Source organism: Elaeis guineensis, chromosome 1 (genome assembly GCF_000442705.2).
Source record: "Elaeis guineensis isolate ETL-2024a chromosome 1, EG11, whole genome shotgun sequence".
NCBI classification, from domain to species: Eukaryota; Viridiplantae; Streptophyta; class Magnoliopsida; order Arecales; family Arecaceae; genus Elaeis; species Elaeis guineensis.
Genome location: NC_025993.2, coordinates 16,939,931 through 16,955,877, shown reverse-complemented (window position 1 = coordinate 16,955,877; position 15,947 = coordinate 16,939,931). Strand labels below are relative to the sequence as shown.

The following is a 15,947-nucleotide window of genomic DNA, read 5'->3' as shown; positions in this document are numbered from 1 at the left end:
GATTCTGAGATGATGATCGATAAGCTGTTGAAAATGAATTACTTTGATGATTGATATGATCCAACTTTGAGTCATACATAGAGATTAAATGTATGAAATTTGTAGTCACATGATCATCCACATTACACATAGGTAAAGAAGGAAATATTCTGCAACACTTTGAGTGCTGGTCATAGTCACATCATAAAGAAGGAAATATTCTTGTAGCCCAGACCAATGTGCAAGAACCTCAAGTAGTTCCTAGATTTGCTGACAGACTATTTCCAACTTTACTACTATCATGCATATTAACCTTTTTTTTTCCCCAAAGGACTATATTATTGCTCGGAGGCTATTCAAAGAAAAGACTTAATCTCTCAAGGACTATATTATTGGCCTAACTCATAACAAAAAGACATAATCATACTTTTCCAGTGGCATGTTCTCCATCCAGTTAGCTGATCACAGACAGACAAATATATAGGTGGGCCTCTTCAATATTCTTCTTATTTATATCACTTGGACCATATCATGTGCCTTGCCCTGGCTGAAACATACAAAGCCAAAAGTAGGCTTGATGTGGCCACCAAACTAAATAGGAACAAATCAAATACCACAGTGCACCTCGCCAAGGTTTCAATAACTCCAGTGTCCCCAGAAAACTGACCCCTCTGCAACCTTTAAATACCAGAATAATAAAAGCAATCGCCGTTATCTTCCCAGGAGCGTGGACAGAGATTAGTAAAAATAAAATATTATTTATTATATTAATGGCTGAAATCAGCAGTTGTAGAAGGAAGAAAATCTGCTGATAATAATTTTTTTAAAAAAATGACATTTTTGATAAATCATCTAGCCACAGTGTGCAAGTTATGATTTGAAAAATATTATTTTATTAAATAAGTAGTGGAAATAATGAAAACTCTCGGAGGTGACAGAGGGATTTTGAAATATTTTTCAGAACCATCCCAATGCCTTTATTCTTACCTATATCTCTTTTTCCCTTTATCAGTCCCCCATGTTGCACTTGCTAAATATTACTTATTTAAAACGTTAGTAAATAAGAGACCTGCTCTACAAATTTGATACCATCTTGCCAAAAATAATAGAAAAATTAATGCTTTGTCTCTTCTTTCTAACACCTTCGAGAAACTTGTTCAACTCATGGTTTTCTTTGAATGGTAGGTCAGAAGCAAAGCTGGCATTTGGACCCTTCATAAACCACATATCCATCATAGGTGGTGCCCAAAAATTAGGTCATGAACCACATATCCATCATATGTGGTGCCCAAAAATTAGGTTTACACAGCTTGCAGGATGATTATTTGGTAGACATAGCAGCATCCGAAGCAATAATGATGATCTGTTCTGTTCAACCGGATTTACAATTGCTATTATACAATAACAAAAGAGCAACAACATCCTTTTTCTCAAAGAAAGCATTTTAATTTAAAAATATTAAATAAATCAATAAACTATAAACATATAAATTAACTATTTTATGCTTATTATATTATGGGTCATTACAATTGAATAAGGATCATCATCATTATTTGAAAGTTTTTTTTATGTATGTATATGTATGTATGTCTGTGTATATGTTAAAAAAAAAAAAAAAGAGAGGATGGACTCAAAGGAAGACAACAAGAGCAGTTATTTTTGTTTTAATGCAACTTTGCTATCAATGATGGTCCCAAAAGATCCTTGAGATCTCTGGGGTGTGGAAGAAAGAGATAAATGGGACTTCTTTTCAGTGGCGCTGCAACACACGGAATATGAAAAAAGCTGGTGACGTTGACTCGCGTACCGGGGGAGAAAAATAGAGAGAAATAAAAGCTAAATGGATCCCAATAACCAACTCCATCGAAAGGATGCCGAGGGATGATCTTCGCCGTCCGGTGGGGATCGGACGGCTGAGAATGTGCACCGGGGACCCGGCGGACGAGCGGCGGTCGCGCATGCGCGCTGGGGCCCGCACGACGGCCTCTTTTTTTCGGGAGGAGGAGGGCCGTGATCACGTGACGTGCTTCTTTTGTCGTTTTCTTCTCTCTCTGGTGGTGGTGGGACCCGCGGCAGGGGGGGGCAAGGGACCTCAGGCTCTGGGTTGGGGTCCGGTCGGAGGGGTTTGGGCTCGGCCTAGTAGTATCAAGTGGGGTCAGGGCTGTCCGTAATTAATATACATATACATACATACATGTATGTATGTATGAATGAATGTACTGTGGAAATCAAATTTTAAAGGGAAAAAGATGAAAAATAGAACTAGTGTGGTGAGGCGGTCGTGTACAAAGTCTAAATAATGTTTATATTGTGATAGTTTTGAAGGTTTGCTATTGCATGTATCATGTGTAGAGAGCTAAGTTTAACCATGATGTGGCAGTTGTTGTTCAGTTGTATCAACTTGTTTGTGTGGATAAAATAGTATGTTTACAATTCAAATATCTAAGATTGTGAAAGTGATGCAATTGTTTTTGTGTCATTCTTTATTAGTTATTTTGCTATGGTGACAAAAAATGTTAACAATTTTAGCTGTCATTGTTTTATGATTTTTAAATAGTGAATATTACTTCCATTAATGTTCCTCAAGAGATCTACTAGATTTAAAGTTTGATTGTCTTGCTAGGTTATTTTGTAAGGTTGTGTTGTTGTTCTCCAAGACTAGGAAAGGTAAAGATTTTCTCATAATCTTTGTCTGTTCTTTAGCAAAAAAAAATTAAGAGAGCGGGAATCATGTTTAAATCAATTTTCTTATGACGTCGAGTCTCTTGTAACTTTTTCCTTTTCTTTTTTGCTTCTTGGTACTAACTCTTAGCTCGTTGAAAGCTCCATCTTATGTTCAATTTAGGAAGTAGCTTTTCTTTATTATATGTCGCTTCTTCTTAAGCACAACCTGGCACAGCTGACAGTTAATTAAGAGGTATATCATTCATCTTTAGGTATGGAGCACTTTCCAGCTGCAGTTTATAGTCAAAGCTAGAATTTGGTTGCAGCATTTTGCCTCACCTTGTTGGCTAATCATGCTACCACTTCTGTCATTAATCCTCCCCAAGTTTCTGGAGTGGATCTTCCCTCTTCTCCTACCCATCTTTCCTCATTACATCTTAATTGCAGCGTACCTATTTGCTCCTAATGTAGCTATCAGACGGTCTTTTTGGCTTGTTTATATGCAGCCGTTTCGCTCTCATTGGCTTGTAATAATTTTGCTCAAGTATTAATGAAGTATTCCTCTACCAAAAAAAAAATCTTGGCTCGTTGATAAGCATCTCTAGCTGCCATCATTTCAACCACTTTTCCCTCATCAACTAGAGTATTCAATCATAGTGGGTTTCATCTAAATCCACATACCTGCTTCTCTCCTATTTTGACGTCGTTTGTCACTTCCTGAATGTCCCATTATGATTGATATGAGCCTCTTTGAACGCAACCTCTTATTTTATTTTTATGGTTCCAATCTTTCCTCAACTTGTGTTTGACTCTTTTTCCTTGTTTGACATGAATATAGACAAGAGTGAAGCCCATCCATAGGTATCACTACAAAATTGTCCTCATTTATTTTCCAGTCACATATATATTCTCACGTTGGATTTATTTATTCTACGATGCACTGCTAGAGAAATCCAAGAACCAAGGTGGATTAAAAGGGGATTAAAAATCCGGAAATCGACAAATCCCGAGGCTTGGTTTGATCACATGATATAACAGGATTTTTGTGGCTCTTTTATCTTTGGGTATCTTTCGCTTTCTCTGTTTTCTTTCGTAAATTATTATAGATTACTATCTTCGTATTTGGTAAAGTGGCAATGATAAGTACGGGCATTATCTAAGTTCACAGTAGTTTAAGACTCGTTGGATTTTGCTAGATTTTGTTCGTTATACATACTTCTTTGCAGAAAGTTACGTTTTATTTAGAAGTTACAGCGACCATCTTGCACTGAACCGACCATAGCTCCACACAAGCAGACAAATGGCATGTCCACCAGAATCTCTCTCAAAATGAAACCTTTAACGAAAACGTGGCGTTCGATCATTGGTAGTGCAAGGCATGTAATATGTGATGCATTATAGCAAATCCAGACATCTCAGTCAAATCTAGTAATGTGATACTATATGTCACTCTAGTGCTTCATCTAAAGACAAACATCCATATATTAAACTATGCTAATATTTATCCTCCTCCCGAGTCCCAACTAGATACGCTGCTATTATTCTTAGATACTCCCACCCTAACCCCCACACCTACTGTACCAAACACCCCCACCCAAACCATTAATTTAGGCCTCTCCCCACTACCCTCCCAACATGGAAACCATGGGCTCGGAGGCAGCGTTGCAGCACACGCCCAAGGTGGGCCCACAGCAAGATCTCTGGGGGATCTTACTGCCTCCTCTTCCTCGAACTCGATCCCTGTCCCGAATCATCTACGGCCGAAACGTCGATTCGCATCTCTCGTTCTTCGATCAATCCCAAGTCCCAAAAAAAAGAAAAAAAAAAACACAAAGATATTTAGAGAGAGATAATGATACAATAGTAAAAAGGATAGAGAGAGAAAAAGATTGCAGAGACTGGAGTCAGTACTCTTCCACTCAGTGGTAACCAGTGTGTAGTAACTCCTGCGTGGAAAATTACGAAATGGACCGTATGAAGAGAACTAAATAATGGCAGGTTAGTTGCCAAATTAGTTTTTTATTGGGTTTATTGAAAGTGAAGAAATATCTTTATAATGAAATGTCGTAGTTTCAACTGAGGGCCTTCATAATTATTATAGTGATTATTTTAAAACTTATCTTTCGTGGAGCTTAATGATTATTTTAATGACTATTATTATTAGTCATTGTGATGGAAAAGTACAGAATAATGATTGAAATTAAGAATACTATCATGTCAAATCATCTTTATCAAATAAGATCCTCGAAAATTAATGGAAAAAATTTTAGTTTAGTTACATAAACAACTAACAAGATAAGGATTAAATAGAGCGTATTATTATTTACAAACAAATATATCTGTTGTTACACCAGTTATAATTTGCCGAGGGGCCTTATTTTAAAGCTTGGCCTCATCAAGAGAGCAGAGAGAGAAAGAGAGAGAGGGAGAGAGGTGGTCCTCTTTAGTGTTTTTTTTTTGGGGGGAATAGCGATAGCTAAGCTTCTTCAGCGGGCAATACGACGCCTATATATACACACACAGTCATCCATTCTTCACATCATCATTTCTGAGTGGAAGATAGAAAGAAAGAAAGCTAGTAGAGGCAGAAGAAACAGAGACAATAAGGGAAGAGAGAGATAGAGAAGAAGAAGAAGAGGAGGTGGAGGAGATGTTGGAAGAGGAGAACGGGGTAGACCCAAGGCTGCAGGCCATCTCGGCCGCCATCCGCGTAGTCCCCCACTTCCCCAAGCCAGGTGGCTTCTTTCTTCTTTGCTTTCTCTTGCGTTTGGATTTGGTTCGGTATTCGTTCTCTTTGAGACGCTCTCCATTTTCTCTATGCTTTCTGGGTTTTTTTCTTTTTGTTTGGGGTATGTGGGTTGGGGAGAACAGGGATCATGTTCAACGACATCACCACGCTGCTGCTCCGCCCAAAAGTCTTCAAAGACGTAGTTGAGATCTTCGTCGACCGCTACCGGGACATGGGAATCTCTGCCGTTGCCGGTATCATGGCCTCTCCCTCTCCCTCTCCCTCCTCCCACCTTTGCTTTAGGATGGTTGGATAAAATTTTATGGATATGTACTTTGCGACTTTGTTGAGCATGCTCCTACCATGGCCAAGCTGCGGTTTTTATTGAGGTTCATGGCTTGATGTTGATATGTCTAAGTGTCTGTGGGAAAAAAAAAAAATAGATCTTGGTACTTATTTTTTAAATATATATTCTGTTCATTTAGTTGGAGCAGTGTTCTTTGGATAATTTTTGCCTGGCTGGTTGGGTGGAGGTCTGGGATCTTAGTTCAGAAGCAAGAACGGATCAATTTGGAGGCTTAGTTTTGACTTACTGAGTTGGATATGACTTGTCGAAGCTGCAGGGGCTATCTAAACTCTAGAGCTTGCAAGTGATTTGGATGAGATGGTTGTGCCATGCTCCATCTTTATGTTAATATATTTTCTTCAGATGCATTGTTTTGGGAGTGGTAGAAAGTTGGGGCAAGCTGATTGTGGTAGAAGATTGCATGAAAGATCCAGTGAGCAATGACATGGTTGGTGAATTTCTTAAAAAAGCAGGCTGTTGATTTAATTGATTTTGAACTACCATTATTACTGAAATTAATGAAATTTCAGAGGAGTGTTAGGATAGAGTTCAAAAATATTATTAGGGGCTTTGCATCTTTGATTGAGGTTTAGGAAAAGTAGTGTTAATAGGGGTGTGGCAGAAAGCATCTGGGCTTGGTGGTTTGTTTCTGCTATTTGATGGGTGTTTCTAGGACATCAGCAAAAGGTCCCTTATGGTTCTCTTGAAGGTTGAGTATTGGCATAAGATGTTCTGTTATGGGGATCAACTGAGTATTTCATCACCTTGATTAGCAAAGGATGAGATGGCTGAATGGCTGTTGGCCTTTTAAGTCATTACCTTATAAGTATAATTACTATGTCATCTAAATAGTGCTAGCTATTCTCTTTAAACATTTGAGATGGAAACTAATATTGCCAAATCAAGATGAGCATGTGGCAACCGTTTTTCCTTACAGTTTTGTGGTTGCCTTGCAGCCTATTGATGCTAGCTTTCAATCTAATTCTAGTTTTTATCTGAAAATTTGGCTTGGTAAAGGCGTATGACACTTCATACGAAAGCTGAATGCTTGTATTTTTATTTATCACTTGTTCGTATGTGCTTGTAGGTTGTTATCGTTGTTAAAACCCTCCTGAGCTCAGAACTAGGGAAAGGATCGTTGTGTGCCTCCATGTTGACACTTGTTCGTATGTACCAGACACCCTTAATAATAGAATATCTAAAATTAAGAGGACCTAATACAAAGATATTCTCAATCTTCTTGTCTTTTACCCTGTTATGGTCAACAAGGTTTTCTAGCAGATTTTTCAGCCTTTTTCAAATGGTGAGACTAGTTTTTACTTAGAAGTTCTTTTTGCTCTTTTCTGGTGTTGATGGATCCAAATGAGCCGATTAAGAACTCATGGTGGATGTATGGGTACAGGTTAGCCATGTGTTGAGTAAGTACCTTAATTTCTTAATGACTATATGATCATAGGGCCTGTTTGGTATCCTTTTGTTTTCAAACTCCAAGAAGAAAAATGAACTCCATTGAACATGTTTGATGAAACACACTTTTTTTAAAAAACTTGTTTATAAAATCCTGAAACTTTTGGTAGCAATGACCAAAGATTTATTGCTTCCAAAAAAAAAAAGTGAAAATAGAAACAGGGAATAGAAGAAGTTTTGTGCAAATGCTATAGTCATCAATTTCCCTGTGATTGTGTGATGATCCACTAATTTGTTGATGAACAAGGACAGAAAGACAACAATGTTACAGAACAGGCCCTTAAGTAGAGGGCTTGCTGGGTGGAAGGGCATCCATCACTATGTTGTTAGTAGATTTGACTCTTTCGTTGAAGGTTTTCTTGGATTTACATTGGTGGTCCCTTATGGGAGTTGGCCTTTGTAATCATTCTAGTATGTGGTGCTCTTTCTAGGCATGGAGCATAGGGCTGCTAGAATTGTCTTTATCAAGTCCTTTTTTTCTTTCTGGATATTTTTATAACTACCATTATTTACCATGGAAAAGTCTTTTGGTCCTAATGTTTCTCTCTTTTTCCATGATATATTATAGTGCATATATATGATTTATCAGTTGATATCATTTTCCTTCTCTCTTTCATCATTTGTTCGAAGCAGAATTATGTTTAAGTGCATTATATGTGTTGAAATTTCAGTTGCAAATTTTGATCCTATTATTTATATGTTGATTGTTAATACAAAAGTTATTATAAGCTACTAAATCAAGTGTCACACACGATAGGAATCGAAGCTAGAGGATTCATATTTGGCCCGTCAATTGCCTTGGGTATCGGCGCAAAGTTTATACCATTGCGTAAACCTAAGAAATTGCCAGGTATTCATCAACCCTTTTCTTATATACCAAATTTTGATTTGACCCAAATATTGTTGTTTACTAAAATTAAGAGTTTGTGGTTTTTCTTGTGAATGTAGTCCACAAGATTATGAAGCCTATTTTATTATTATATTGCTTAAAATCATCTTGTCAGTTCTAGCTTATATCACTTATTATTAAGATATACTATGTTCAGTAATTTATTTCATATGAATGGCAACTGTCTGACTAAGCATTTGGAAGCATGCCATTTTACTAGTATAAAAATTTTCAAGAGAATATTCATTTAGAATACTTTATTTTGAACATTTTATCTTTGAACGAGTAGTTTTGAAATCACTTTCTCCGATCTTATCCTTCACCATATTCTGCTAAATTCTCAGTATGTAAGCTTGTAAATTAAGGACCGCTTCTGTAGCATACACCTTAAATTCTGAGAGTCATTTAAGTGATGGGAATGCAATTGTATATCTGTGTACAGACAAATTAGATGGTAGGTGAATGCAAGAAACTTAAGATTTAGCCTTTATATCACAAGTCCATTCAAAGCATATTTACTATCTGAGGAATGACAGCATCAAACACTTGTTTAAATGGAAATAAAAAAGACTCAAAATGTAATAAAATTTTCAGTGAAAGCATGCTTCAAGCTTAATATCGCTGAGTAAAATGGGCATCAAATCTGTTTCTGTTTCTCCCCTTTTTGAGCTGCCTCGGTGGCAATCAAGATTCTCTTCAGCATCTAGCCCCAGTTTCCTTTTGCTAAGTGCTAACTTTCTAGGTTCTAGATATCTTGATAATGGGCTTCATTCTCTTTCCTTTATATCTCTGCTTCCTCTCAATTGTTCTATGACCATATTATCTTGAGTCTACTGCGTGGATGCGCTATTTGCTTGAAGGGTGACAAGTTTTTATTCTTGCTTTCCTACAGTAAATGTGAGGAAAAAAAAAGTCCTGATGTACTGTTAAATTATCTGTCTTCCAGAAGCGATGATAATAAATCTTTTGTATTTTTCATTTCATTGAGGTGCATGCTATGAACATGCATAGTACTCAACTACTTTAGTTTCAGAAAAATTCTCATTTTCTTTTTTTTTTTTTTAAATAATGGTAGGTAGTGTGTCAAGACGCGCATATGTATGTTTGAATATATGCACTTCAATTGTTTGGTACTCCTAACTATTGACAAGGACATACAGGTGAAGTTATCTCAGAAGCTTATGTGCTTGAATATGGCACTGACTGTCTGGAAATGCATGTTGGAGCTGTTCATCCGGGGGAGCGTGTATTGGTTATTGATGACCTTGTTGCCACTGGTGGGACACTTTGTGCAGCAATACGGCTTTTAGGTATGCTTAGGAAAGTCCTTATATGGGATAGGACATATCTGTATGGAAAGCAATTTGCTGAACCACTTCCACCAGTTAGTTCTGCAAAGGATTCTTTGATATCAGGATGTCTTATATATATAATATGATATAATATAACTATTGCTATGTGATCAAGTAGCTACATCTGCATGTTGCATGCTAAAGTTATGGCAGAATTTTTAATTTTAATGATTATTTGTCTTGAGATATTCTTGACATGATAAGCTTTATAATTCCTTGTTCAGAGTGTCTATCAATATTTTACATGCCGTTCTAATTAAATTCACCCTTTCTTTGATATAAACATGTAGATAACAAATTGCTAAACTCATGGTGAGCAAAATCTACCACATGGGAAATTGTGATAAGTGGTGAACTGATGCTAGTGTTAGCATATGGTTGAAATCAAATGTGTAAGTCAAATGTAACAATGATGGCCTAAATATATGATGAAGTGTTTTCACATAGATATTCTGTAAAATAAAGATTTTAATTGTCAACTGTGGGTGCTTTCTAAAAATTATGTTGAAAATAAGATTTATAAACAAGTTAAATGGAACCATGATAGCCCAGGAACCTAGTTCTGAACCCTTCAGTATGATGAAATATTGGCACTAAGTTTTGTTCTCTTATGATTTTGTATTTATCAATTGCCTCTTTGCTTGGCAACTAGGATTGGCAATGGGTCAGGTCAAGTTGAGAATAAATAACAACATGCAAAACCTTGAGCTGTACCAGATTTGATGCAATGTCAGTCAAGACCTCTCAACCGATATCTACCTGTGGGTTTCAAATCACCAATTTGACCCTAGCCTAATCTATTTGCACAATGCAATCCCTAGTAAACCTAAGCTAGCCTATCAAATCCAATATTTATAGTTCTTGCCAGCTAATTTTCAAAATGATTTAAACAACTAGCATCAAGAAGAAGACTAATCACCCAAGAAATTCTTATCCAAGACTATGACTCTACCCAACATAATTTTGCCAACCCAAATAGAAATCTACCCTCATGAATTGAATCGGTTCAAAGCTTTGCCCCATATCTGATCAATTTAAAATTTTGAATTAGCTAACCCATACTTGACCTTAACTAAAGGACTCTTGACCTGAACCCGATATAAATAGGTAGGGTCGTGTTTGGTTTCTTCAAGTCGGGTCAATTTTTGCTACCCCACTCGTGTTTGAATCATGGGTGAGTGGTGCATCCCAAGTACTGAGGCCTAGGTAATTACAGTGTGGTGGGCCCCTCTCTCTCTCTCTCCAAAAGATAATATCAGGACTATGAAATAAGTTTTAACAATTATAACACTAGAGAGAGCAGAGTCCTGACATATTGTTCCCATGCAAGCACAAAATTAATTTGGGACCACAGGAATCTATGGTAATGGGCACCGAACATTTAGTGGTTAACCATTCAAAATCTCATGCCCATGTTGTTCTATGTGGTATCTCTGTTCTAGCTAATAATTTTCTGTCATTACGATGATCAACGAGTATAAAGTGATAAGCAATATTGATATACAATAAATTTGACAATGTCTAAGATGTCCACCCTCATTGTTACGTATAGCATAAGGTTTATGTGAAGCATTAATTGGAAGGTTGCAAGTAAAAAGAAACATTACCATTGCATTGCTGATGCTGAAGTTTGAGAAAGAAGAATCTTCGAAAAAGATGCTGCATGGTACATATATAATTGTGAGGGCATTTGTAATGTACACAAGGTGTTTGGGTTGTTGAAAATTAATGTACCTAAGGTGTTTGGATTGTTGAAAATTTAGTGATGTTTAAAAGTTAGATCTGTTCTCTTTTCTTGGAGAGAACCTGCCCATAGGAAGTGAGCTATAGAAGAAGGTGTACCCCTTATCCAAAAACCCATAACTCCGCAAAACCTGGTGCAACCACCAAGAGACTTACCAGCTTGGTAAACTCGCACCTTCAACATTAAATCTGTTAAAGGCAGTGCACAAGTTTCGAGTAATTTTTTTCTTTCTGAAAATTTTTTATTTGTTTATGTGAAATATTGCATTTGCTTCTTCATTTACAATTATATATGGTTGTACATGTGGCTCTTGGTTAACTTCTTGCTCGCTTTCCTCTTGGTTTATTCTGATTGTCATGTTCATGCACTTCTAATGCTGTGCATTTCTAGAACGTGCTGGAGCTGAAGTGGTCGAATGTGCTTGTGTTGTTGGGTTACCTAAATTTAAGGTATTCTATTTCTGTGTTTCCAAAATCATTACTCAACTACCCATTTTATAAATGACCTTTATTGTTCATTCCATTTCTGGCTTTACTGTTCTGATTTTTCTTTATTCTCTCATTTGTGAAATTTTTTCTTGTAAAGCTTGTCAGAAATCTAGCCAGTTTTTAAAAAAGTGCCAGCTAAACACATACAGTTGCATTGTTATCAATGACTAAATTATTGTTTCAGTACAAATGTTAAAACTGTCGTAGGAGCTAGTTAATGGAAATTTTTTCTTGTTTTTTACACAAACTCATATTCTTCCAAAACAAATGATGATTTACAAGCTAATTCTGTCTGTGATTAATGTTTGTTTGTATTGCCCAGTTCAACATAGGTGATGAGTATCATATATTAAGCGTGTGATTGAAAAAGTGACAATTCTGTGCAATACCAAAGCATTGCCACTCAGACACAATAATATGATGTATTCCATTTTCTCAAGATCTGCAATAGCATGCTTGTGAATCTATCTTTCGAAATCCTTGTTGTGGCGTGGATGCCATTTACAGTAATAGGTATGGCACTTCGTATATATGTTGGCAAATAAGGGTGTAGAAAGTTGAGATACATAGATGAGATAAAACTTGTTGGTCAACAATGAAAGATACAAACTGAAATTTACAGAGACGTCTATAGGAAGCATTGAGTAGCTTGTTGAAGTAATGAAGGAAGATTTGGTTACCGAAGTCCCCCAATTTGTTTTCATTTTACTCTAGCCTAGCTCCTCGTATCTGCATCAGATGCCATTTGTGGTGTTGAATCCTGATATCAGATGCCAGTTTGTCTTTCCGCTTCTTTACCATTGAATCTTATATGAATTCTTCATTTTATTTGGAAGCAATTGATGCTTTCCTTTGGGGATCCATCTTCATTTGCCGATATTTCTTTGCGGTTTATGTGTTTTCTCTTTCCTGTTCTTTTCAACTACTTCCTCCTCCCTCCATAAGCTCATTCCTTGATATCTTTCTTCAATTATATGCTTGTGTGCCATTTAAACATTTTCACAGCTGGTGGAAGCTAATGTTGTAAATTATATGATATGTTTAACATAGTGTTGATCTATTTTTGATTGTGTTTCCTTCCCCCAGTTAACTAATAAATTGCCATCGCTCAGGTTGCTTGAGATTCATTTTTCCTAGGTCTTATAGTTGAAATGATTCATAGCATTCTGCATTCTAAATTGAAGCTGCTCCTATTGGAAATCATGGAGCATTCTTAACATCCTCTTTTTGAGTGGTTTCCTGACGATTGTTCTGTATTTAATAGGGCCGATGCAGATTGAATGGAAAGCCTGTTTATGTACTTGTAGAGTGCCGTCGCTAGAACTTCAGAATCAGGTTTGCATCATCATATTATTGAGCTTGAAGATCAGTGCAAAATAAGATTCCATGCTTGCGATCTTAGTTCGAGATTTATTTCTTAGTTCTTTGTTGCAATTTTAACTCAAATATATAGATTATTTATCGCTAGAGGCATAGACAAATTCTGCATGCTTGTAATCTGGTTCTTTTTATCTTATTTTCCAGGTGAACTTGTGCCAGTATTCTGCTGTGAGAAGTTTGCAAGCCAATGTAGCAACGAAATCTTCGACTCATTGCTGAGGCTAGCAGCTGTAGCATTTTATCCCTTACGATAGGCAGGAAAAAAGAAAAACAAAATACCTTCTTAGGATCCTGTGAGAGCACTGCAGTTCCGTAGGCAAATCCGCATGTCTTCCACATAGTTCTCTCTCTCTTTCTCCACGGTTTTAGTTTCATGTTTCCAAAATGGATTTATATGCACCCTCTGCATATGATCTTTAAATTTTGAATAAATGTTCTTAGTATTGAGTCTCTTTTTGGTGATCCCAGTGATGCATCTCTTCTTCCCAGGATGTCATTTCTCTGGAATGTTGAATTTTCTTATAGAACATTCTTAGCAACTTCAGGGGCTGGTAGTTCCAGTGTTTGCTCAACAATATAGTTTATGCGGTTGAGATGTTTGCATGCTGGATTGATACCCTGAGCATCTCAACTTTGTACTCTTGTGCTGATGAAATAAATGTTCAGGAATATGCGAGGAATCAAAGCCACTGTAGCTGGTTGCTGGTCTGAAATTTTTCATCTTTGTATCCTATGCCTTGTAACCAAGGTGAGGGGACTGCAAAACATAGCAATTCAAGAGAATGCCTTTGGGTTTTCTGTTCACAAGGAATTAATTTTTTGGATTTCCTCAACTGTGCCTGTGTGTGCATATATACGTCCTCTGCAGTTTGAAAATATCAGTTGGATCCTTGTTGCTGTTTCTCTTATGATGTGGTTGATGACCATCCATAACATAGATTGGAACAGTAAAAGAGAAGGTAAACTGAAACACCATTACCACCGGACTCTCTTGGAACGGTGGCTTCAGTTGCAAGTGCCCAAAAAATGTTCGTCGAAGTGAAACTTTAGGTAGCAGTCTAATACAACAATATGAATTCCAGAAAATGGTTTAAAAACTTCAACTTAATTCGTTGGAGTTAGAGACATCTTAAATCATGACAGATTCAAGCTCCGTGATTCAATGCCAAAATGGGACTTAACAAGAGAGAAGCAAGTTTTCAAGCAACTAGAAATGGAAATTATGTTTCTTGTATTCCTTATGATCTTATTTGTGCATGTCCACAGATTGGTATATTATTAATTGCAAAAATAATTTGGGTTGCATGCAAGCAAAATCGATTATATAAGCATGATATCTTAATTAACTAGCTTCCAGACAATAATTGATTGAATTACTATTTTTATGCAATAATGCATTTCAAAGACATATAGTAGATATATCACACGTTGAGGTTATTGGATTGAATGAGAAATGAATTGTGACTTTTAGGTTGTTGGATTCACTTGTGGCATCGACCACAGCAAATTAGTGGTCCATGGCGACTCAAATCATTGAACAATGGGCTAATACATGTGAAATGTGGTGCCGTCCAAGATGCATGCAGAGTCTTTCAAATAAATGTATTTGGAGGTGAGTACTAACGCAGCATTGGTGAATAAATAAGGATTCATACAAAATAAAAACCTTCAAAAGAACAAAAAAGAACCCTGAGTTTCAATTACAAAAAATAATTTTGTAAATTTCATTGATAATAATACCGAATAAATATGAAACAAAGATATTTATAGTATCTCAACTCTAACACGGATAGTTGGAAATTAAATAAAATTAAGAATACGAAGTCGAACTAAAGATGGGCTCCTAAATATAAAATGGCCCTGAAATCTACTAAAATGATGGATTTTGAGCCCGAAAACTAAGGTAAATGGGTTGATCATTCATGATTGTAGAGCTTGGAACGAGCTTTCCATTTATGGGTCCCCTAACTCTTCCTAGATCAAAAATTATCGCCATTAGAAGTTCAAATCCTCATTTTGACATTCCAACTCATTTATTTTCATTTTTTTAGGCTTTCGTTGCTTCCCGCGATCCACCTGACCGAAATACTCTTCAGGCAAACGTTCCACATTAAGTACTATGGGGTTATTTAGTTATTAATATATTTAGGGAGATTTAATAGATGCAAAAAAGGATGAGATAGGAGAGATAAAAAGACTAAAGAGTGACGGCAGTTTTATCTAAATAATATTAATTTAAAAAAATTATAAAAATAATATTTTTTATAAAATATTTACTAAAATACTGTCCAAAATAAAGTCATCTTATCATAGGATGACTTTATATACTGACTTACCACAACTCATACCATATAAATGGTGGAGTCAGCAACGTATAGTTATCCTACAAAAGAACAACTTTATAAGTCGCCCTATGGTAGAGCGACTTATAAAGTCGTCCTATGATAGAGCAATTTTGAGTAACTACTGGACTTATATCGAGAGACCACTAGACTCTCTAACTACTGAGAGGGAGGTTGGTGGGGAGGGAGTTGGGGGGAGGGGTAGCAGGGATCGAAAGGGCCGAGAGGGAGAGGGGCAGAGTATTTGGGGTTTTTTTTTCTAAGTGACAAAGAGAGAGGAGAGAGGGGAGATTTATTTCTTTTTTAGTCTCCCTCTCCCAAACACCTGACTCTCTCCCTCTCGGTCCCCCGACCCTCTCTCTTTCGGCCCTCTCGGTCCCTGCCGCCCCTCTTCACGCCCCCCAACCTCTCTCTCGGTAGTTGGAAAGCCTAGTGGTCTCTCGATGCAAGTCCGGTGGTTACTCAAAGTCGGTCTATCATAGGATGACTTTATAAGTCGCCCTATCATACAGCGACTTATAGAATCATTCTTTTGTAGGACGGCTCTACATTGCTGACTCCACCATCC

The 15,947-nt window shown here is 36.8% G+C and overlaps 1 protein-coding gene across 2 annotated transcripts; it reads left to right on the top strand.

Annotated features, from left to right (window-relative positions):
* Nucleotides 1-5,149: 5,149 nt before the first annotated feature.
* On the top strand, nucleotides 5,150-13,489 carry LOC105037976 (adenine phosphoribosyltransferase 2). 2 transcript variants are annotated; one of them, XM_010913620.4, is made up of 7 exons: nucleotides 5,154-5,378; nucleotides 5,515-5,625; nucleotides 7,942-8,034; nucleotides 9,234-9,383; nucleotides 11,560-11,618; nucleotides 12,922-12,992; nucleotides 13,182-13,489. In XM_010913620.4, exons 1-6 carry the CDS (start codon nucleotides 5,294-5,296, stop codon nucleotides 12,976-12,978), a joined length of 555 nt encoding a protein of 184 aa, XP_010911922.1. In that variant the 5' UTR covers nucleotides 5,154-5,293; the 3' UTR covers nucleotides 12,979-12,992; nucleotides 13,182-13,489. The 2 variants fall into 2 exon arrangements, with proteins under 2 accessions (XP_073107133.1, XP_010911922.1); XM_073251032.1 differs by lacking the exon at nucleotides 11,560-11,618 and having other exon boundaries at nucleotides 5,150-5,378.
* The last annotated feature ends 2,458 nt before the right edge of the window (nucleotides 13,490-15,947 follow it).